Genomic DNA, 25,588 nt, shown 5'->3' with positions numbered 1-25,588 from the left:
ACTAGCTGACACTTCAGAATTTTAAAATTTCTTTTTTGTATTTGAAAACTGATCTATTTGTTTGGAGCTAGATTATCTAATCATTGCCTCAAACTCGCAATAAAAATATTAATCACTAAGTATCACAAAAAAATGCTAAACTGAAAGCGCTGCTTTATTCAAAAATGTGTTTTCTTTGTTCTCACAATACCAGTGACTATTTACAAATTTAAGTGCTTTCTACAGATGATTTACTTGAGTGAAAACTTTGAAAATATGATAGCAGTAGCAGCTTTACATTCATGAACTTCTACATAAAAACCTCCTCAGATCAGAAGTCTAAAACTAGAGGTAAGAAAACAGATTTTAGTTTCAATCTTGAAAACTTGTCACTTTTTTGAATGAAAGTGACCATTTATTACTTGTACATGTAAGACTATCTCAAGACCAGGAGACATATAAGGTTTTGTGGTTTATGGATCTAATTTAGAGACATAATTAGAAAATATCTCACTGTACAGGTCGCAGAAAGGAACTGCAGAAGCTCCTAACTCCTGCCTGTTTCTATTTGACATATAAAAAACCCTCTACTTAAAACAAGGCAGCTCGGAAGTCTTACCTGAGTCTGCTTCATTGCCCGTTCCATTCTGCGAGTATTTCCTTTCTCAAGCTTGGTCCGAAGGAGTAAGGCTGATGTCTGAATGGCCCAGAACTTTGGCTGAGCGAGCAAGCACTGCAGAGGAAAAAAAACATCTTTTCATTATTTCATTTTAAAAGACACTGAAGACAATAAAGTTTTTAACAGTGTTCTTGAGCATGAATGCTGTTTCCTAGTCTGAAAGTCAAATACACGGTTGTAGTCTCTTTGATGAATTGAAGGCTGTACAGATTACCTTAATCTATTTTCAATATAAAAGGCATCAAAACTTTTTTTTCTCCTTCAGACTGCATACAGTCTGTACACGTACCCATATGGTGTATACACCAAACTGCACAAATTAAAATAGCTACTCAGAATGGAAGGAAAATACAGAATCCGATACTGAAGCAGTCTGGCTCAGCCTTCCCCACACCTGCATACTGGATAGCTGTAGACAGCAGCAGGGATCCTGCTTCTTAAGGCTGAACAAAACCAGCTCTCTTTTGCCCCCTCTTAATGTATGAGGTGCTCTGATGCCTGCATTAACAGCACCTCCACATTAAACAGGCTGAAATTGCTAAGAATCTGAAGAATATTAATTAATTTAGAATTTGCCATGACTAGAGAATAACAGGAAGAATTTTTGATGTGTAGTAGATGTATGGGGAATATGGAATATTCTAGGTAAAAAGCTTTCCTAAAGATATGGTAAGTTATCACTTGGAATGCCCTGCCCTGATGCCAGGAACTTGGTGCCAGTCTCCAATCACTGATTTTTAGGAAAGCCCGATAGGAGATACGTAGCCAATACAACTTTGATATCCCTTAATAATGTACAGACCACCATGGATTCTTTCCAGTATGGTTTCAGACAGAGCATATCATTTTTCTGTTACTCACTTTGAAACGGGAGACAGTAGGAAAACATCCTTGCTAATTTCATTGACACTACAAATACAATCCAGCTTCTCTGAGAAAATAAATTTGTCTATAGATACTTGTAGACTGCAGAAAAAAACCCAGTGGCTTTATTCTTTCCTTTCAAAGATTTCCCAAAGCATTAAAAAGTATACTTTGCTGGTGGTTTGTGTGAAACGCCTGACAAATTTCTGTCATATTGTAATCTGTTTTTCTTTTCCCTAGTGTTTTCACAGGAAAGGAAGCAGAAAGAAACAAGCTAAAACAAATTATCTCCAAGCAAAACTACAATGGGAACAGAGGCAACAGCAAATGAAAGCATAAATGAAAGCAGTATGAGCACATGTACAGCCACCAAACACTTCAACATCAGCTGATCCTCCCTCTTCTGACCAATGATCTCTGCACTTCCACAGCTTCCACTCAGTATTACAAGTAAGAAGTACCCCAAGGCTTCTATACTGTCCTCTGTGCTGAGGACCTGGAAGTAATTAGAGGAACACAATTACAATCTTTTATATTCTGTAAACTTTCAAGTATCCTTTTTACAAATTGATTATGATCAGTAAATCTGTTAACTGGTTCAAATCCTAGTGGGAAGCTCATCTCTCTACTGCCTCATCATGGGAAGTTAAGTCTCCTACCTATTTTTGTTTGGTCTTAAGACAAACCCGTGCACTGCAGGCAGGACAAGTACAAGGCATTCCTAACAGAGGACCCTGGTTTCTGAATTTATTCTTCAGTGGCCAATCCAGGTGGCTACTAAAAAAAATACACCTTAAGAGTTTGTTAGGGCAAACACTTGAAGGTTGTTTACTTTAGCTTAAAAACTTCTTTTATAACAAAGGTTACCCTTTTCTCCATTTTCTCCACTATTGGTATTCTGTCATATTATTTTATTTTTTACTTAAAGGGAATTTTTTCTCTGCTACATTGTCGTAGATACTAGTATTTATTTTTCAAATGAACACAACATCTCTCAAAAGAATAATGGAAACTAAAAGGCTTGACTAATAGTGCTCCTAAAGATATTTTCAGGTCCAATTACACCCTTGCCCAGCAGCAGAATACTCGTCCCCTTACCCTGGCTCACCTTAGCAACTGGCACAAGGAGAGTATAGCACAAAGCCTCTGTGTTCACGCCACACAGCTCTGCAAGAGAACCAGCAGCTCAGGAAAGCCTTTCTCCAGCCTCTATGCATACCTCCCACACACCATTGCAGTGATTTAAGCAATCATGCTGTATAAAGTGTGTATAAAGTCATATGGGGAGAGAGGAGAAGCGAAGAGAAACAGGGTGGGAGAGAGGCAGGGATAATTATGTTTCACTCCTCTGCAGAAGCAATGACAGTCTTATCTTAAATAACAATCCTGCTTTTTAAAAGGTATTTATAAAACAAAATGTAAGGTATACCTGCTGTACAATTACAGAAGAAAAAGCTAAATTCTCTACCAGTTTTATTGATGCTTTTTTTTTTACTGATACAAAAAACCATTGCAATTGCATAGGATGATGACAACCAGGCCTATTTTTCAGTTAAGAAACTCTTGTAATTTTATACTTGTACTCAGCTCAGTCCTGCATCAGAACTCAAATGCTCACCTTTTCAATGCCTAACTGTAATGTTTACAGCACCACAGATACAAAATAATACATGTATAAAGGGTACAAATGTTTATACTCAAGGGCTGTAAAAAATAATTTCAGAATATGTATCTATAACCATCAAGCAAGCCTTAATCTGCACATATTCTGGACAAAACCCCCTATGTTTTCAACTGAAAATAAATCTGGACTCTACTGATGAGACTATAAGTTAAAATAAAACATCTGGAAAAAAGAAAAACTAAATCAAAATTATACAAGTTAAGTCAACATATGGGAAAGTTTATTGTACTGTACCAAAGGCAGCTAAGAAAATTAACAGAATAATTCTAAAACAAAACCACTACTGAGAATCTTCTCAAGTCATCCTTGTTCTTACTTTAGGGAAAGAACAATAAAATAAAGTAAAAGAAAAGCAGGAAAATTAGGTGGGGTGAGAAGCAAGGAAAAAACCCAAGGTTATGCAACATTTTCTGCACTGAATGGAATGTTTTCACATGGGAAAACTCATTTCTCCAATTCTTCCCCACATTTTTTCCTACAAACAAGAACCCTTTATACCATCCTCTCCCATCATATCAAAGTGTAGAAAGATTACTAAAATATTACACAAAACAGAGTATTTCATTCAATGCATCACCCTTATATGACAATGGAATGAAACATGATCGTCAACATCTTAGTAACAAAGTAGTCCGCTACTGTACGACACCCCCATTACTATGTAAGAACAAAATGGCAAGTCATATTTGAATGGTGAGATAGGTGCACGTTACTGATGACACCCAGATCAAACCCAGCCACATGAGTTCTGCCAAAACCAGGCTGATTATCAGGCACTGTTAATGGATGATTCAGCCTCATCGTTATTCAGAATTTAACCGACATGTGATCCACTCCTTGAGCACTCTACTAGCTTTCTGTTAGAGAACCAGAGAAAAAAATGCTTGCGCAGCTTGCAGTGTCTATACAAAATTCAGAACAAGCTGGCAAAAATCTTCAAGGATGCTTGTCACATTGGTACTTCATATATACACATACATGCAAAAGTGTATTATTTATGAAGTTACAATGGTTGGTTTTAAGGAAACTACACACAGAGCAAGCAGCCTACAGCTTAAAAATCAGTAATATAACACATTCAAGATAAAACAGAAAAGATAACCAAAGAACCCTGGGAAAGCTGGGACACACAGAGGAGCTTTACACAATACTATCAGATGTCCAACCCCCAACCCAACCTCTTCTGAAGGACACATGGATAAGACTGTATCAGTCAGCCATGACTTATAAAAGGTACAGGTTGTTCAGATCAACTCTTCTGTATTACGCCATCCGCTATTTAAAAAAGTAAGAGTTCCTGTAATAATTCTTTCTGACATCAAAGTCAGGAAGAGCTTACATGGGCTTATTAGGTGTGCTAGACAAGCTGGAACAGGTGAAGATGATCCTTGTTAACTGCAGTTTTAAATAAATTTCATATCTTCTGATTTTTCCTTATTATAAATCTATGCTTTACATAAGCCCGTTCTTTTATTCTTGTCCCTTGCTCACTGGTAAAACATGAGTAGCCTAGCAAACTCTGCAATTGCTATGATGGAGCCATCATTTGAAAGTGGACTTTGAAACCCTGAGCACTTTTAATTGCAACCAGTTGCAGAATTCCCAAGAGTTTTGCACATTAGTCCATCGTTGAACAAAAAATATTCTGCTTATTGGCCGAACTGACAGGATGTGGTGAAACGCCTTACTTGAAGGCACAGGCATGAGGTACCCTGAGGATTGCTCTGTTCCTCTGTCATCACCTCCAAAGAAACGGCCTTTAATTTAGATTCACTCAGGTATTTGCTAACATATTTTAAGCCACAAACAAAAAACCAGAAAATACTGGGAGGGATTTAGAAAAAAAAATTAAAAAAATCCCTTTCCAGTTTCTTTTAATTACCAATTCCAGTTTACTACTTCAGCAGCTCTGTTGTTTGCTTTTCCAAAAAGCCACATGTAATTAAGATTCCCAAAATTACTTATGGGGATTATTTCACGTCCATTTATCATTAGTTTTGCTTCATATAACCAAGTATATAATTATATGATGACTTTGATGAATTCATTCAGATTATTAACATTGAAGCCCTATTTCTTCCATTTAACCAAAGGCAAAATGACAACCTTATACCTCATTCTATACTTCTCTAAGATGCGAAAATACTGTGGCTTCTTTTCAGCATCCTGTATTGTGCACAGTAGTCGAGTGAGTACATCAAAAATGAACTGGTTGGAGGCATATGACTGAGGCATGAACAGGCAAAATTCTTGCTGCTTGCAGTTGCTTTGCAAAGGTATCTCTTAATCTCTGGTGAAGGACTCTCAACTGAAAGCTGCCTTACAAGTGCCTAACTTATTCTTAAGCATACAGGCATAGGATTCTTTGACATAAAAAGTTCTACGGAATTATATCCTAAGAAATGAGAGAAGAAAATTAGTATGAGATTAGGGAGAATTTGATTTTGTTTTCCACAGTCTCACCCAAATAAACTAATGCTTAAATTTCTGTGTAACTAAACAAGTTTTTATTAAAAAAGTCATGTCCAAATGACACTGTTTAATTTGATTTTTTTTTTTATTTTCTCTTAGCACTGAACTGGTGACAAAATGGTAAAATGCAACAGAATTAAAAATAACTTGACTTACGGAAAAAAACTACAAGATGCCATGTTATTGTGGAAAAGTTTCTTTAAATTTAATGTACGCTTTTAACAGAATTGTTTTACAAAAGATGGTCCTTGCAATTCTGAAAAAGTACGCACAGGAAACTCTGCCCTGGGAAGTAGTTAGATAAGCTATGAAAAACTATTTCTAATTGCCTAAGAAAGATTAAGGCAAGCCAAGGTCCAGAGAGAAGCAGAAAGAATACAAGTTTTGAAAAATGTTCTTAGAAAATCAGCTCCTCTATTAACTGAGCTTGAACACAGATGATTTCTAGTAGTACTGGCAGCTTCTGGCTGAAATGAGTTTTGTAGCTTTAAATGGTAATTCTTAGAACTCTGTAAGGTAAAATAGAGTAGATTTGTGACTAAGTGGTTTCCAATACCAGTGCATTTTTTAATGTTGTGCTGAAAAGCATAAATAACAAGGGGATAAGGAAAATAATAGATTTCTAGTTACAATTAGGCAGTAGAACCATGACTTGGCAACAAAATAAGCCAGTCAATATGACTATTTTTTGCTTTTCTGCTTGGTGTATGAGCATGTAAAAATTCCCTGTTTGCTGAAACAGAGCAAGTAGCTTCTCTGTTCAAATTCAGCATACATACCGATTCTGCTGTACATGCTCATCCCAAAGATTTAAAAATAAATAAGAATCAAAAGAAGATCTGATTATATATCACAACCAGCAAACACATAACGTTGAGGTTTCCCAGACCTTAAATTCCTCTGGTAGTTTTATTCTTATCACAATACTCAACAGTTTACTAATCCTTCAGTGACCCGAAATTGAGAGGAAACCACAATAAACATGTGCATACGCAAAACCTCAAAATATAATAAATACACAACTAAAATACATTACTGTTTTCTAAATAGGTAAAAGGTAAGCTACATATTTAACTAGACAAGAAGTATTTTATGTTTAGAATTACTGAAATATATTTGTCAAAGGATTCTTTTTAAGAACAGAATGTTATTCTTCTGGTGAGTATAAACATTTTATCTAATGCAATAAAGTTGCTTAGCAACCATGTAAAGGAACTATCTCCTTGTCTATCTCTATTTATATTAAAAGTTTGTATTTAATAACTATCACAGTATACATGCTCTGTATTCTCAGAAATGACATTGCCAATAAACTTAAAAATGCACTTAGAATTACAGAACGTTGAATAACAATTGGAATAAACAGGTTTTTGTCTCTGAGCCACCACTGTCCTCAGTTCAATGCTGTCCCAAGATTCTTCCTCTTTTTATTTCCCATTGTTATATTAGATACAAAACCTCTCTATCATTACATATCATTGTTATATATGATATATAATTACTGTATGTTAATCTCTAGACATTATATAATTGCGAAAAAATTGAACCCTTGTACTATGTATCTGTAAGACCCATCTAACTCATCCCAGACAAAGACTAAATACTACCATTTTTGAGACGTTACGTTTTTTCATACTAACTGGGGAGCTCCTCTGGTCTCTTAATAAACAATCAGTTTATTGAAGTTGATTAATCTTAAGTTCAGATGGAAACACCTCCCACTTCTATATATTTATAAATAGAATACAGAATACTTTCCATTTCTCCAAGACTATCACCTTAATGTATGACAACTTGACTTTAGGTTCAAAATTCAAATAGAACCTGACATAAGAAAAAAATTTCTCTTGGACAGTGAATTGGAATAGGTGGCAACAAAATAATACATGATACAACAAATTCAAGCCTACTGCCTTCAGTGCTTGTACATGAGAAGTTATACTAGTGGACCAAGTACAACCCTTGATTTATATAAAACATCATGACTACATGATAGTTCTGAACAAACAACAGTGGTTAACTTGGAAACATACAGGATGCTGAAGCGAATGATTTCAAACTATTTTGTCATTGCAGCTTCTGTCATCCATGAACTGTGGCACTGCAGACAACATTCCTAAATAATAAATTTGGAATTTGCACCGCTAGTCAGGGTGCTAATTTGAGCACCTATAAATTCCTCACTTTCCTAAGTATTATTGATAGGAAATATTTGATATTTGATTTTATGTATCAATAGTTAGATAAGACCTACTAATCTGAAAAAAACCAACCCAATTTTGGCCATCTGTTCAAGACAGCAAGCCTTCAGATAAATACACTGTTAATCTCTAGAAACATTAGGAGAGCTTTAGGCACAAACAATTATAAAATGTAAGGCTGTATATTCTCCAGTCACTTTTTATTAACTATGAACACCTTCATATTTTCTAAGGCCCAACAAGAAAAAAAATTATGTTAGGATTTCACTCCAGATGATTCTTGTTACAACTTGACAAATTCTAATCCTATTTGGCGTAATTATGACCTTAGCAACATGAACAAGATAAGGGTCACAAACAAGGAAGATAATATTTTCATCTCTTGAGAATGTGATGCTTCCATAAATCTTACGACAGTGGATATATTTAGTGGTTAGCAAGTAGAAAGGCAGAGAAGAAAAAAAAAAGTCTGTAATTTATCTAGTAAATCTAGTTCCTAGTATGCACTAGCCAACAGACTTAGTAAATTGCTCTTTTTTTATTTTATTTTTTTTCTTCTTTTTTAAAAGATCTAAATAGAGGGAATAGTCACACTAGTGTACGCCATGTACATATCTCCTCCTCAAGGTCAAAAGAATTGCTCAGACAAACAAACAAACATCAAAGGCTCTGTTGATACAGTTTAACAATTATCAGAACCTGTGCTGTATATGGCTTGATGCATCTGTTTTATTTCACACTTTCACTGGACACTGAAATCTATCCTACACTTGAAATCACTCTAAGGGTGGTTTGGACTGGAAAATCAAAATATTACCAACCTATCTTGCAAATTTAGAGTGTACATATATCAACATAAAAGCAAATGTTTTTGAAATTTCTGGTTTTTTCCTATTAAACAGATAGTAATTTTACCTAGCAACTGACCACATCTTTTTCCATATGGCTTTGACAACTATAATTATTTTCTCTAAACTCAACAATATGAAGTCTTTGGTGTTACAGACTACTAATTGATCAAACAGTGTTAGGGCAAAATATCAAGACAAGGATAATTTACTTTTTTTTTTTTTCCCCAAACACCATAACTTGTATTATACACTTTCAGGCATTATTCCAAGTCCTGTGTTAGTGTTTCTTTTTCAGTGTTGCATCGGGAAAATGTGTTATTACTTGGTTAGGTCTTAAATATTTTCTTGCCTAACAGTATCTAATATAAATTCTACATGGTACCTTTACAGTATTAGCCAAGACCTCTGCACTGTAACAAGAAAACAAAAAAATTATGCAATGTGCAAGCCTATATGACAAGCATTAGCAGAAGTTCTGTATTTTCCTTTATTAGGTCTTTCATTGATTTTAATGGGTTGTTACATCAAGACAGCACATTACAGAGTCAATCATATAATAATTTGCAATTTTCTTTAAGGTCTCTTCAAATTATCATCATTATTTAAATGCTATGTTCTTTTTCAATAAATTGTGCCTGACTGTCAGTTAGTTAAACCAGAGACACATGCAAAAATATCGAAAGAATTAAAGGACAGAGCAGATTTACTTTCCTGCACTGGCTGAGACATCAGCACGTGCATAGTGCCATTTTCCAGTACTACTTTAATATTCCACATATACTTCAGTAGGCTGAGACCACACATTCAGCATATTTTTTCCAAAGTCTAAAGCTATTCACTCAACTGTATGACAAGAGTTTATTTTGGTCTATAAAACTAATCCTGGGACTCTACAACTAAAATAGCTTTTCACCGCAACAGGTGTTAGCTGATCATGAGCAGAGCTGGGCTTAAAGCTCTTAGCCGCAGCCATTAGAAATATCTCGGTGCTAAAAAGTCAAGAGCAAGGCTGAAACATGCCGCATCAAGGCACTACTTTAATTAGAATGGTATTTTTAAAATTCACTTTGTCTAGTCTTGTCTGGCAGCCTCGGCACTCAAGTTGTAACATTACATCATTGTAAATACACAGTACCTTTTGTTGAATTTGACTGCTAAAACAAGAACGTTACCTGATTTTTTTTGCATTTTTATATACTTCAATGTGTTTGAATGAGATTCTTTCACATATATAATTTCAGAGTCTTGGAAAATGTAATGTATTTGAAATAAAGTATTAATTCTGAGACTTTTAAAATGAAATATACACAACATGCATAATGGACAGTTCCTTTTTTCCCCATCTGCAGGTATAGGTATAAAGAGTTGTTACAAGTTTCCTCTTTGCCTATCCACACTTTATAAAGCAAAACATATGCAAAGATGTTAAAAATCTCTTACTTAAACAGTTAACTTAGACTGTATTAGACTGATTTAGAAATGAATACTGAACTCATTACAGCAGCAATTACATTACACTTACCTAGATGCAATTTAGCCTTTTTAAGTATCTTGTTTAACCTTAGTCTGCAAGTAACCAACTCTAGAATTCATCCTCTCTGGAATTTATCACATCTGAAGGTACATTAAATACAATATAAGAGTTACTCAGTAGCTGGCTTAAATAAAAAATTAGATGGGAAGACTGGAATAAAATTTCTTCTCACAGGACTTACAAAATATTCCACTAGTGTACACAAGAAGGCTAATGTCATTTCACTTTAGCTGTATTTTCCACAGCTGTTTTTTTACCCCACTCAAAGAGCATTCTGTAGCAAGTGGGTAGGTAGCTCTTGATAACATCCACTCAAAGGAATCCTCATATTCCACCCTGTTTATCACTATTTCCCCTCCATGGCACTAGTTTTGAGCAGTATCTCTTATTCCTGATACCCACCTTGCAAAGAACAGCTGCTGGGCAATTATTTATGCTAGGTCAGCTTGGAAACCGTGCTGGCTTTTGTGCCATTTCTGTAGTACCTAGGACTCCAAGGAATAAAAAAGTCAGCAGGAAAGCTTGGAAGGTAGTCTTCCTGGGTCTGTTTACACAGTCAGTGGTGACAGGAAGGTTCCCTAAAAAGACCATTTTGAACAAGCATCAACCTCCTGACAAAGCCTCTCACCCTTCATGGACTTCATGAAGGAAATTAGGTTCCTAGCTTATGCACAGTGGTTACATGCCCAACTGAAGTGCTTACTGCTAATGAATCCTCTAGATAGGTTCTCAATAATTTTATTGTTTCTTCCAGCCTCAAATCTCATTTGGTTCCCCTTGAGTTTGTCATGGGGCTGCAGACGCCTCTGGAATGACTGTTTCATCTGGATGGTGGAAAAGATATGCTCTAGACCAGACTTTCTCTATAGACCACAGATTTCAAAGTGAAAAAACCCTAAGGCGTACATTGCATCCTGCTACAGTTTTTTACTCAATACAAGAACCAAGTTGAGAAACATGTAAATATCTGCACAGGTTTAATCACTTTCAGTATTATACTAGCTGGTACGCTAGCAATAGATGTAAGGGAATATGAATAAGTAGTCCCATTAATAAAGTGAACGTCTCTTTGAAAAGAACAAAACACCCCATTGTGTACAACTTCCTAATTTCCTCTAAATTAAGAGAATTAGTCATATTTCTGTAGATGGCACTAGAAAAGCCAGTCAAATAAAGTCAGGGGTAATTTGCATTAAGAGGACTGCAAGCTGACTCTTTTCACTGAATTGTTGGGAAAGGACTATGAAAACAGAATAATGAGTGATTTTTTGCAAAATAAATGCACCTGCTACTTTCAGAAGTTCAACTCTGCCAAAACATTGTGAAGACTATAATGCTATCTGTTCAAAGACATGGTGTTACTATCCTCATTAGAAATATCAATACACTTCAGTATTTTTCTTCAGTATGTCTTCTACCTACCCCTAAAAGAAAGCATTCTTTATTGAAAAAACACCAACAGCTGTTTCTCAGCAACAGAACCAGCATCTTTTTCCTTTGTGTAGTCAATATTCAGACTCAGATACAGCTACAAGTCCTGATGGGGAAAAAGGATGACTTCCCAAAAGAGAATATCCTCAGACCTCACAGCTTGTTTGTTCATCTTGTTTTCTCTAGCAAAGGCAACATAGGTAACATTCAGGTAAAATGAGGCTGCCTTACCTCTGGTGTTGGTTCTTGTAATTATAATTAGTTAGGAGAACATCCAACTTTCCTTTCCATTCTCCATGACCATCTCATTTGAAACCTGAAGTCATGCCTATAGGCCAGCTCTCCTCTGCAGTGATTTTATTTTATTTTTGAAGGACAAGTGAAAAGAAACGTATGAAAGGTCTACATCTGCTGCTTTTACTAACAGATATAAATATGTTGTTCCGTGAAAGGCTGCATCTTTCCTTTTCCCTCCTTCTGCTTCCATGTACACTTCCTCACACACAGAAATACCAACCAAAACTTTAACACTCTCTCTTCCCATGTCCCCTTTTCAGTATGTACAGGGAAATGGTTAAGCATCTGTTAGAAGAATGTTCATGTCCAAAGCTCAGTCCATATCTGTTTCTTCTTCCTTCCCAATAGTCTTTACTTCTTCTGAATACACATCAAGAACTTCCTGAGCTTTCTCTCAAGCTGGATGTTTCTATGGTTTTTCTTAGAAAATCTCCTGTCTCACTCCATAACCCTGTGACTCAGAAACACACAAATACTGCCTGCATTAAGAAAATGAAATTAAAGGGGATCATTTGATGCAGTCATAGGTATACTGGAATCTGATGTCTAGTTAGAAGTAGAAGAAACACAAGCACATGATGGTTGTCTTTTCAACTAGCTGTGAATGTAGCTCTGCAGATAAAAGTAAAATGGCAGCCTGGTGTCCCCTACATTATACACTTCACAGAGAAAACAGATCAAAGAAAACAAGCACTAGAAAAACATTCCCTTGCAAGGAAAGCCTCATATGGACCACAGAAAAAGCTACACAAAAGGAGTAAAAAGATTTACGCTTACTGAAGAATTTTCAGTGGAAACAAAAGACTTCAAGCAAGCTTTGTATGAATTCAAACATAACACACACAGAAAAGCAAGCTTATATTACCTTGCATGGAACAAAAATAAAACAAAATGTAGGGAGATACTTATATTGAGCTATGAACATGATTCTTTGATTCTGCATAACACAGTTTGTTATTTAACCTGCATGCAGGTATGTAACTACCAGAAACACTCAGGGAAGGAAAAAACCCCAAACCCACCACAATTCAAAGTCATTTTAGAAACACTGGAAAATTCAACTCAAATTAATTTCTGCTAGGAAAATGTTTAAATGCTTTTTTCCCCCCCCTTAGGATTTTCTACTTTCTAATAATAGTATAAATATATTATCTGAGTGTCAGATTATATGTTCAGTTCTACTTATACACCCAAACTGCAGAGATATCCTGAATGTCCAAAATTCTATCAATTTTCTTCCACATTAACAGACACCAGTGGGCTCATATTTAGCAAGTTTCTAAGAGCTTAATGGTCTGCAATGATACTAAGTGGTATCCTCTTGTAAGAGTTCAAAAAATAATAATTTTTCATGCTGTTGCTTAAGCTGGTTTTTGGGTTGTATTTTGGTTTGTTTTTTCTTTTCATTTTGAGAGACTGCTTCGGTTCAGAAGTAAGTTTTCCTTGGAGGCTCTCAATTTTTTTTCAGGAGAAGGAAGAAACTAGAGAAGAAAAGGAAATGTCATGAAGAAAGAAGATACTGTTTTATTTAAAGGAATCTGCTTCCAATGACTAGCGAAGGGTAAACCACATAAGATATGGCTCCTATTTTCACTTAGAATGGAGTCCAGCCATTATTACTGACACTTGCTCTGTTGTGCCAAACATGTCACTTATTCTGTGTTATGCTGAAACAACTTCAGCCAGATTTGACTGTAGTAGCATTGTCTTTTTAAGGTCTGTGGTTTGGACTTACTCCTGAAACAGCCTAAGTGCAGACTTCCACACCACATCACAGTACTGCATTTATTTCCTAAGGCCCAATCTCAACAGCAATAAATCAGGTTTTTGGATTCAAAAGACTAGACTTTAACTCTTTGGTACCAGTGATAAGGATTTCCCTAGGTATTAAACAACAGTGAATTTCTCCTTTTAACTGCTCAGCCTCAGGAATTTCACCATCTATGCCAAGATTCTGAACACATCATGTGCTCTTTCAATACTATCCTGAAAAACAGAAAAGCACATTAAAGAAATTGCTTTCTGTACAGATAGTAAAACAGTGAATTTAGTTTGAGCATGGCTAGATATAATATTTTAATGATACATAGTTTTAGGACTGTATGCAATGGTACATGCTGTCTGAGGACTTGCAATCTGTTTAGCCTCAAGACAAACAAAGCAAATGACTGAAAAAAAGGGTGAAAGATACAAAATCAGTGCCAATGAAGAATATTTTCTAACTTGTTCCATTCAGACCAGCCATGTGGGAGATGAAACATGTCCTACCCCCTGCTAGGTATTCCCTTGGAAACTACCACAGGAGGCTCTTAAATCCTCTGCCCTGCTTGCTCTACCCCACCCTCAGCCTTGCCTCTCTGACAAGGAGCATTTCTGAAACAGGCAGTGCTATAGGTTAACTTATTCTCTGCTAACAGAAATCTATTCCTTGGGGAGATAGTTATGGATTTCCATTTTTCCATTTCTGGTACTGCTGCCTGTGGCTACAGACAAGAACCACCATTTGTCAATACTTTCTTTAGGTTGGTCAACTCTTAGTTTTGTTTTTTTTTAATAGTACCTCTTATTCAGAAAAATCCAGGTAAGACAACACATTAAGGTTCCAGTTTCTTTTCTTTCTGCTTCTTTGTTTGAACTGTTCAGGACAAACTCAATGTTTGCAGCACTCCAGACTACTGCAAAAATCCTTTAGGTCTGACAGATCCTGCTTCCTTATGCAGCTGCCCCAGGGTGGTGGGATTTGTCTGTTCTGCCTGCTTACTCATGTTTATGAGCTCACCACTATGCTTTTTCCATCACTACGTTTTTTCCACAGACTGCCAGTGATGCTTTCTGTTTATTTGGTTTATCATCAGCCTCTGGAAGAACACTGCTTTATGTACTGCTGCTATCTTATGCAGCATAGATTCTTACTCTAACTGAAACTTTTATCTTTACTTTTGCAATGATAACTTTGGAACAAATATCCGTCCATAATAATTATCCTTAAAATACCTTAACTGAATATCTTTCCAGGAAGAGAAGGTAGCAAAAATACCAGTTCTCAGACAGATTTGGAGCACAACTATGAAAATTACACAACACAGTGGAGCTGTAAAAGCTCCCTTTGCATCCTTCAGTAAAAGGCATAAAATTATCTTCTTGAAAAGAATCAATTTAAATGTTTTCATAGTTTCAAACTTTAAGATTAGTCAATGGCCCAACAAATATAATTTAACAGTTGCATTCAGTTTTTACATTACAAAAATTACATTTGTGAACCCATCCTATAATGATGTTAACTCGTCAAAATCAGCTATCACAGGATAGCTGTAACAGGAACAGCCAAAAACATTCAGGAAGAATTATTTGCCTAAAGCAGTGAATTATAGTAAGGCTGCCACTGACTTTACTATTAAACTATGTCAGAACAAATTACAGAATTTGTATAAAACTCCTTCACAACCTACAGTCTGCAAGAACAGCTGTCTGTAGAAGAACAGCAAGGAAAATTCACACAATGCCAGACAGGATTCTACAGGAAGCGTGTCATACCTGGTTTTCCCCTGTTTTGAATGCCAGCATCCACCACAGGAATTCTGCCTACAACAGCCTCTACTGTTCAGCAGTCTACATACTGCAATACTTGGTGTTCACAACTAAGTGTAACGTGTTGAACAAAAGAGGCAAGCCTCCATTACTGTTCGGTGGGCTAAGCAGCTAGGGACAAAGTCCAGAGATGACACCTTCAGTGAGAGTTTTAGGGCAATCTCAGCGGTTTCTCAGGAAAGAGCATAACAAATATTGATGTTCATTACAAAAATATTTGATTTCTGATTTCTTCCAGTTCTGATTTCACCAGTATAAGTATTCTCTTTAAAGACCTACTGTTCCCATTACACGCAATACAACCAGGCTGTTGAAGATCACCAGTACCCTGGCTTTAAACCTTATGTGCAAAAGTTTAGTTTCCAGGAGCAAAACAAAGCTGCAGCCACCTTCTTTTCAGAGACTGAAGACACCATGATCCTGAAAGATGACTAACTCCGTAAGTGGCAACCAAAAGTGAGGAAGAAGAGGAATAAAGATAGAGCCAGAAATATGTGAGAAAGAAAGGGGTTATGGAAAATGAAAGCAAGACTGAAAGGAGGCAAGAGCTGGCAAGGGAGGTCTTAGGGAAATGTGTTATGGATCAGTAAACGAAAAGGGAAGCTGACATAGACACAAGTGACTAATATTGAAAAAAGTAATAATGAGTGAGACTGCATGAGAGAAAATCCCATCTTGGTGGGCAAAAGTGAGTAACATTCCTAAATCTGACAGGGTTGTGTAGAGAAAAGCTATACTCTGCATATATTTATTAGAGACCAAAGGCAATGTCTGGGATGTGCTTAGACTTGAAAGACGTTAAAAGCATGAGCTGTAATGGATTAAGAGTCAAATACAACAGTCCAGTACCTATCCAGTTACATTATGGACATAAACAACAGCAGTTGTTACAATAACTGTGAAAACTGGATGAAGAATCATAGAATAGTCTGGTTTGGAAGGGACCTTTAAAGGTCATCTAGTTCAACCCCATTGCAATGAGCAGGGACACCTTCAACTAGACCAGGTTGCTCAGAGTCCTGGTCCAACCTGATCTTGAATGTTTCCAGGGACGGGGCTTCTACTGCCTCTCTGTGACAACCTGGTTCCAGTGTTTCACCACCCTCTTCGTAAAAAATGTCTTCCTTGTATCTAGTCTGAAGAAGCTATAAGAATTTTCCTTAGACAAACAAAAGGGGTGATCTTTTTAGTTATGCACCTCCAAGGTTCACATTTTTCCAGCTCTGTTAGAGATTCAACACACACATAAGCAAACATTTGCCAACTATAGATAAGGGAAAGATACAGAATATACAGACAAATAAATACACACACTGCAGTTCTCACAAAATAAACTCTAGGATGAAAAATATGGCCTACGATTAAATGACCTATTTGCTTTATGAATCTTACTACTAAGCTATTAAACAGCTCCGAACTGTGCAAGATGTTCGAAACAAAAAAGCCACAATTTTCTAAACATATTTCCTTCCTTTATTCTAAAACTGAAAGGGTTTCACCAACATATATTAAACTGAAAAGCAAAGAGAGCCTACTCAGTTACAGCCAATGATAAAAACCAAACCAGGCACAATACTAACTTGGGGGAATGCAAATGCATGTGCTGTTCCTCTCCATCTGTGGTAATTTTAAAAATTTTACAGTGTAGAAAAAAACCTTTCACAATCTATTTATAGAAATCTGTAAAAGTTATTTCCTCTCTCATCTTTTGTCTAGACTAGATAGAAGTCATTGTATAATGTGTTGGCCAACATATTCTGACAAAGTACTGAAGAAAAATCTAGCTGACAAAAGGCATGAAGTCTTTCAAGAAAAAAAGCCCAAGCTCCAATTTAATTAATGCAAGACACGCTTAAGGATGTCTTAAAGATCTTAAAGACAGAGACAAGGCAGTAAAATCTTCTAAATACATCAGACTACACCAACTAACATCTAGTGTCATGATTTTTATTTCAGTTCAGAAAAGGCCTCTACTTTCAGCTTCACAGCCTGAAAAATGTTAAATAGTGTAAATATTTTTAAAACGTTTTTGCAAATTGAATCAAATAGAACATTTAAACATCTTAACGGCATTTATTTCAATAGTTTTCATAACTAACAGCTCTACTCGCCATGATTAATACAGCCAAACCAAACATGTCAGAAGTATTTATGCCATACTATATTATCATATATGCTAAGCGTATAAATTATATACAGAAGAAAAGTCTGAATTTTCTCACAGTACTCATGAGATTCATTTATGATATACACTGCATGAACAATCCACTAAATGAGCTGGCATTGTTTCTATTTCCTGATGCAATGAGCTAGCCTTCATAAAGAGAATATGAACCTTTCCTGTTCATGTATTTGCACATCTGGAAATTAGCTTTCATAAGGGTCACAAACACTCCATGCACACTACCTTATGACATTTTATTGCATATTTGATGTTACAAATAATTATTAAGAATAACACTTTGTTTATCAGTATGTAATTTATCCCAGTAAAAATGTATTTCTGGAAGGAAAAAAAAAAAAGCTGAGTGATGGGGTCTGCTGGCAAGAATACATGCATTTCCCCCCTCCTTTAGTCATAATGTACTGTTTAGTACGTGATCAGTACTAGAATTCAAGTATTCTGTAAATACAAGTAAAATAAAAGTGCATACAACCTCCATGCAAATGTATTTAAATGTTTCACAAATTAGTTTAATCTTAACGTTTTAGTTTCTGGACAACAGCACTTGAAAATTCTACTTTACTATTTAAATTTGCTTTTAATAAAAGAGACGAATGGAAATATTGTAGAAATACCAGATTCAGAGTTGCTTAACCTTTGCCCTTCTGTAACACAGACGACACCATGCTTTCCCACAACATACTGAAGCCAACTACTTATACAAGGGCAGCACACTGGGCAGAAACATACCCAGGATCACTGCTGAACAGAATGGGGTTTACTCAACGAGGACAGCTAAGCATGTAAATGGCTATTTTGCTGAACCTAAGCTATAAGGGTTTGTTTAGGAAAAGTTTTTTGAAATTTTTCAAAATTTTTCAAAAATAGGTAAAAATCCCCTTTACATCTCCTTTCAAAAGCCCGTGGTTTATAGACTTAGAGCTTGGTTAAACATAATTTCCCCCACAAAAATTTTAAACTGACCATCAATAAATCCCCAGAAGAAAATACCAATTATAAATCCCTTCCAGTAACTTGGCTGCCTAAAACTTCAAGACTAAAAAGACCAAAGAGAAAAAAAATAAAATAATTTCAACCCTGTTTTTGGGGGAATAGAGAAAGAAATCAATGAAGAAGCAGGGTAAGATAGATTTATTTCTTATCGAGTTCATCATATGTTTTTCCCAAAGCAGCTAGAATAGAAGAGTAGCTAGACTTGACTGCACCTGTTTTTCTTTTAAAAAAGAACAACAAAACAGTGACATTTTGGTTATGATAAATGAATCAAAGAGTATCAGATTTGCACACATCAGACATCTGGGGAGGGGGGGAGAAAGAGACATAGTTCATGACTACAATCAAGGACTATGGCATTCTAATCAAACCTATCCTAAATTGCATAATAAGTCAAAAAATTCTGTTACTTTTTCAGTGTTTCATCGTTAATATAGACTAGAAAGAATGTTTGGGGTGCTGATATGAGAAATGTTCTACTTCCAGTCCAACCTACAGACATGATATTAACACAGAAAATTAAACTCAGTTGCTTAGAGACAGAAGCAAGTTGACCAGCAAACAAGAATTCAACCACCTTAATTTTTTCAAATGCTATGGAACAAAAAATACTAGAATAATACTTGAAATGTTGGGTTAGGAAAAAGAAAAAAGAAGGGACAATACTAAAACTAGACAGAAGAGATTAGAACAAGACATTAGGGCAGCTAAGTAAACCTTAAGAATAATTCTTCATATACAGTAAAAGGGAGACTTGGATTTACCCCCGTTTAGTTCATGTGCCCCCTCCCCAGCCAAAGAGGCAGATCAGTAGAATATAAATCACTAGAAGTGACTGCTAGTACTGATAACTTATTAATCATACTGATCATCAGAATATTGTCAAAAACAGACTATCAAACACTACACAGTGTAGTAAAAATGTCTTATTTCCTTCAGATGATACCTCACGACAGCATTTTGTTGAATATGGGGTTTAATTTAATCTTGTTGCAATGAAATCTTCCTTGTTGAAGTAAATTATAATAGTTATAACTCGTGAAGGACACAACAGGGGGAAGGGAAGCCTGCGACATGTCATCTGGCTGTCAGAGAGGTTGCTAGAAGTAAGTGAGCTGCTGATAGATAAAGAGGAAGAAGGAGGGGGAGAAGAAAGGCTGCTGTGGGAAGAAATGTTACTAACTGTCATCAAATTTGCCTCCTTAACTTCTCAAACCCTTAGACAGGCAAATAATATATTAATATTTAAACATGATCTTCATGTTCTTTTACCACTGCGGTTTCAGTGAGACCACTAAAATCCATTGCTTGAGTAATTCTGTGCAGATTATACGAAAGAGCAGACTATTCTAGAAAGGAAAGGCTATCCCAAATTTCTTTCTGCTCAGAAATGCACACAATAAATCAGGAATCATCTCCTATAAGATATGATGCAAGCAGAGCTGTGGATCCCATGGACTCGGGGAGGAATGTAGACCACAGAGGAGAATCAAGTTGAAAGGGATAAAAGTGTCAATTATGTTGAAATCTGGCATTTTGTAAAGTAAAACAACTTCAAACAGACTGTTACTTAATCCCAGTTTTGGAATGGAATGCAGGCTACCCCCCTGCCCTGCAACACATGTACTACAGCACCCACTGACTTTACCCTAAAATAGCTAAATGCACACACAGCAGCAAAAAAACCGGACAAGACTAAATTGATTTCTTATCCGCAATACATCATAAGTACCAGCCACTTTGTGAATAAACTTCCAAGAAAACTAGTTGAGTCTTTGCACATGATACTCCAGCTGAAAGTGGCAGCTTCTCTTTTGCTATACTCAATCTGATTTCCCAGTAACGTGTGATGGGCCAGAAAGCATACATGCATTAAATTAGCAAGTGTTTAGATCCTGACATTCCTGGAAAATGATTCAGACTCTTGAATAAAAGTGCTTAGAAGGAAAAAAAGAAAGCAAAAAAGAATAGAATAGCTTTGGATTCATTTGCTTTCAAAAAAAGTCTTACTAGTACTAGCAGGGCTTTGCTGTGAGAAAGTCTTTGCAGTGTTATAATCTTGTAACCAACAGGCTATTCAAAATGGGCAACACAGCTTAGAAAAGAAGTGAAAGAGACTTTTTATAAAGCCACGAAAGTTACAGCAGTACAGACACATGGCACTTTTAATGAGCTTTTCGATACTCTTGCGGGTTATAAAACATAAAGAAAACTGCAGCCATTTTCTCAGCAGAGAAAAATGCACTGCTTTTATTTAAGCTATATAAACAAATTCTCTTCAGAAACCAAATGGGCATGTTGGTTTTATAGAGATTTTTGATAGGAAGGCTTAACATTAACAATAACATATGCCATGATTTGATATTAAAGTGCCATACAAAAGATGAGAAAAACAAAGCATTCCCATTTCCACCTTCCACTCTCTCCTCCCAAAGCCCCCTTCCTACAGTGAAAAGCAGAAAAAGTGTTCATATTTGCATACACACACACACTCTCGATAAAATGTGCACTACAATTCTTTGCTGTGATTTTCAAAGGTACCATACAACATCAATTTCTATTACACTCAATAAATGCCCACTTCTGAATAAATAAATAAATAAATAAAATCTGTCCAACCATTCTCAAATTCCTTACTAAAAACAGTCTGTTATGGAATCAGCAGCTCAACACAGTGGGAAAACAAAAGATATCAGTCATTCCTATCTGATCCATATTTGGAATACACAGTATTCCTTGGATTTTGACAGACTCCCTCCACATCCTCCTAGCCCTTGATACCTTGGTATCTTGCATGGCATAATTGGAACAATTTCAGAATGAATAGGTATTTTTGTTGGAAGACTTGAATAATTTTTTAGTTTTGTACTCTGAGCAAAATAAAAGCTATTACACCTTTTTTTTTTCCTCTTTAAGAAAGACATCCTCACCTGCTCAAAGTGTCAATAGACAGAAGAGCTGCCAGAGCTTCCTTCTCCTGGTTTTCACCACTTAATAAAGAAACCAACGCTGTACTCTCCATAAATGATAGGAGTCTCAGGAGTATAACAAACCAATGCAGCTAAATTTTCCGCGATCCCTCTTCTTTCCTTTCTCATCTTCTGTGGATATCAAACGATACAAATATGGGGCTGAGATGTGGGAAGCACAAAGCAAGAGGCTTCTCTTCCAGTTTCTGGATACTTTTTCTCCTCAGTCCCCTGTAGGTTAATACTGTTGCTGCCATTCAAAGTCCCTTGATCACAACATACTAAAAGGGGAAAAAAGTAATATTCTCCCACACTGGGCTAAGTGCTTATCACATTTACCACAAAGCTGATTTCTCCTGGACAAAGTGAGCTAGGACAGATGGAAGGGGTAACGTTAAAAACCAGCTGCAGCTCCTTAATCCTGGGTATTCAGTTGGAGTGTCCTATTAGACCACAAAACACCGAATTGCCTACCCAATATGTAAACTCTAAGCTATAGTATAAGCTTTCTATAAAGTTGTAAGAACTTGTATTGCAGTCTAATCTTATGGGTTTTTTTAAAAAATATTTTTTCTCTTTTGTAAGACAAAAATGCAAGACTATCCAGTATTTAATCCTTCTCCTATTTTCCTGCAAGAACTGCAAAGTCTTAAAATTAAAACATAACGGAAGATTTACCAGTTCTTACATAGAGCTTTCATGCATTCCTGGAACTCTCTTGCATTTCAGAAATACTTTTTAGTTTCCTGTTCTAAAGTTTATGTTCACATGACGGACATCTTTTATAAAGCTTCAAATGTAATTAAAAAAAATATTTTAAAAAAAGATACTGAAATATCATGTACATTTGTATAAGTGTTGTTCATTTAATCTCCCTTTTGGTATATTGTCTTAACTGCATTTCCTATTCAAAATAAAGTAAACAGCAAATATTTAATAGAAGTTATTTTAAGACCTTATTTTTGCTCATTTACAAGGAGGATTTTTTTTCCTAAAAATAATTTGGGCCACTGATATACAGAGATCTGTGATGCATTTGTAAAATTCTAGTGAAAAACTGCTGCCCAGTATAAAACCCAACAGAGTTCACATTATCATTTTTACATTAAAACCAATCCATTGAAATTAAAAATGGGATAAGGAAGCATATTTAGGCTTTGTAACACTAACTTGGGCAGCTGGAAGTAAACTAAGGTACACAACCTCAATGTGAAAGCAGTACTAAATTAGTTCTTGGGTTTCTTGCATCGTATACTTCCCACTTCCTATACAGAAAGCTCTGAGGAAAGAAGTTTATTGTAAGGAAGAAAGTACTAATTCTAGCAGAGAAGCACTGGGTTTCACTACTGGTTTACTGTCCCCCTTTTGCTCTTGTAAAAAAGGCTTTGAAATGCAACATTCAGTTAGCTAAACCAGAAAGTCTGCCAAATAATACATGCATAACTGTGTCGCTGAAGTAGCTTGTGTGATATTTGAATTCTAAATAGGATCTTCACTTTCTTAGGAGTCCAAGTGCTTACCATAATAGAGTTAATTAAAAACATAACTGTTTCCCTGAACCTTTATGCATGAGGAAAAGCATATTTAATTCCCCTTAAAATTAAATGTTTAATTGTGTTTATTTTGAAGTGCATGTGAGCTACATCTTATGTAAAAATATCAAATCAACGATTTAACTATAAGCAGAAAAAAAATCAAATGTATCTGATTTCACCTATACATTAACAGCTTAAAAGTTGAAATATTACGCTGATAGGTGAACAGATTTGACTAGAACACCTCAAGCACCGAAGTCCAAATTATTGTATCAAGAGGAGCTATCCCTGCCAATGAGACTAAACACATAAATACACAGGATTTGATACACCCCCACACCTTGGTTCAAAAATTAGCAATACTAGAAGTGATTCTTAGTTGCAAGGTTAGCACTTCTAGGACAATGGCAACTATTCCCAAGCAACTTCAGTAAATGAAAAGCAGCAATCCTTTTGTATTTGACTGCAGTCACCAAGTAGTGACTAATAGTGACTTAGTGCTATTTTTAGAACTATAAGCTATGTTGTTTTAAAAAAATAATAAAATAATAAATCTAGTAATTTTCAACTTCTACAGACATAAAAGGGAGTTTAGAATGCCTGTTTGCCAAACTACACCTAGTATGAGGCAGGACCACATCATCTACTTGAGTTTACTTTGATCATCCTTTCCATCTCATACTAGCTGGACCTTAATTCTCTCTGCTCAAGAGAAACTGCAGGTCACATGCCGTTGTTTTGCAATGTCCAAAGCAAGAGAATCTCTTGACAATTCACTATTAAAAACACCTTACAATGTCTCCAGTTTCCTAAGATATCTTGAAATGCCTTCCTTTCTTCAGAAAACATAAATTTCAGCAGATATCAGATGAATGCATGACAACCATCTAACCAGCCTGCAGATTTAGGAATCCACATGTAGGCTGAGAAGATGCCTGCTCACACACGCACACGCACAGCAGTTTAAATGATGCTTAAGAAATTACTCATTTGCCTGTTCCAGTAGGTAGTACCAAAGCTTGGTAAATACCTTAAATAGAAGTAGTAATGTTTGCGGCTCCACTTATTTATTCAGCTAGCAGACACCACAAGAACCAAGGCTGTGTTAACATTCATGCTGCCAGGGAGAACAGCAATGGATTTGCTTGCCTCAGCAGTTCAGAACTAAGGTGCAAAAGAGCTCAGATATTTTATTACGAAATTCTGCAGTGACTATTCACAATTTCGGGCTCAGGTACAAATTCAAAAGATGCCTTTATTGAAAAGAAATTATATAAGCTAGTATCTGATTCCCAGTTCAGTTTCCAGCAAAAATCTGCAATGGTAAGATTACAATTCATACGTGTTCTTGTTTGTGTCTTGCATGCACAGGTCAAAAGATCAAAAGCAAAAATAATTGTAAGATTAAATGGTGTCCCTACACCCAGTTAACTTGGAAACATTAAGCAAAAGTTTAAAAGAGCACTATTCTGATATTGAAATTTATTATTTTCTCTAGTTTTTAGGTAACCAGCTGCCTCAAGTCACTGCTATCCACTGAATTTTGCATGATTTCTTGTGTTCTCTTATTGCTATAGACTCTTCTTTTTTGCTACTCAGAGCACAAAGTGATAGGGAAACCTACACATATCTTTCAGCTGTGTTTCTTTGGAGATCTATCCTGATAGTGGCTGATCATCTTACAAGGGTGAAGCAAGCTGCAGCTGAATTAGCAGCTCTATAAAAAGATAAATAAATGGATGAAAATATAAGCTCCCCACAAGTCACTACAATAAATATTTAAGGGGCAAGTTCATCAGTTGCTCTGTGATTTTTGAGGAATCAGCCACTAGATGGCAGAAAAATGCAGTTTAATTTTCATATCATTATGAAGAATTCACCTAACAGATCTCTTATATCTCAGATAACAGGTCATATGATCTGTCATGCAATGTCAGATAAAAGATGACAGTAAATCTGATTATATTTCTTGCCTTGCATATGTGCTACCTTGACTTTTACTCCTCTGCTGTGAAACGCGAAGAACATTTAAATGTTTGAAAACTCAAGTGTTAAAACAGCTAAACCCCACCCCTAGTTACATTACTCTGGAAACACAGGAAAATACAGGAGTAGGGTCAACCTTGTTAGAGATGTTCTGTTATCACAATTTCACTCCATTTAATAATAAAAGGATAGAATATATGGATAAGTTATTTCAGGCTTCAGGTATACAATAGCTGCTTTTCCACCAAAGAATTATGCAAACAATAAGAGGTAGTGGGAAGAATGTAGCAGCAAGCATAGAAAAAAAGTCCAGGGAGTGTGACAGGAAATAAAATATCAG

The 25,588-nt window shown here is 35.9% G+C and overlaps 1 protein-coding gene across 1 annotated transcript in view; it reads right to left on the bottom strand.

Moving 5' to 3' along the window:
- Positions 1–25,588, bottom strand: part of TTC27 (tetratricopeptide repeat domain 27) — a 126,668-nt gene that overhangs the window by 53,098 nt on the left and 47,982 nt on the right. The window contains exon 10 of the mRNA XM_055816414.1: positions 599–712. Coding sequence (XP_055672389.1) covers positions 599–712 — 114 coding nt within the window. The remainder of the gene's footprint in view (positions 1–598; positions 713–25,588) is intronic.

The sequence above is a fragment of the Falco peregrinus genome, chromosome 11 (genome assembly GCF_023634155.1).
Source record: "Falco peregrinus isolate bFalPer1 chromosome 11, bFalPer1.pri, whole genome shotgun sequence".
Taxonomy (NCBI): Eukaryota; Metazoa; Chordata; class Aves; order Falconiformes; family Falconidae; genus Falco; species Falco peregrinus.
This window is presented reverse-complemented; position numbering and strand designations above follow the sequence as displayed.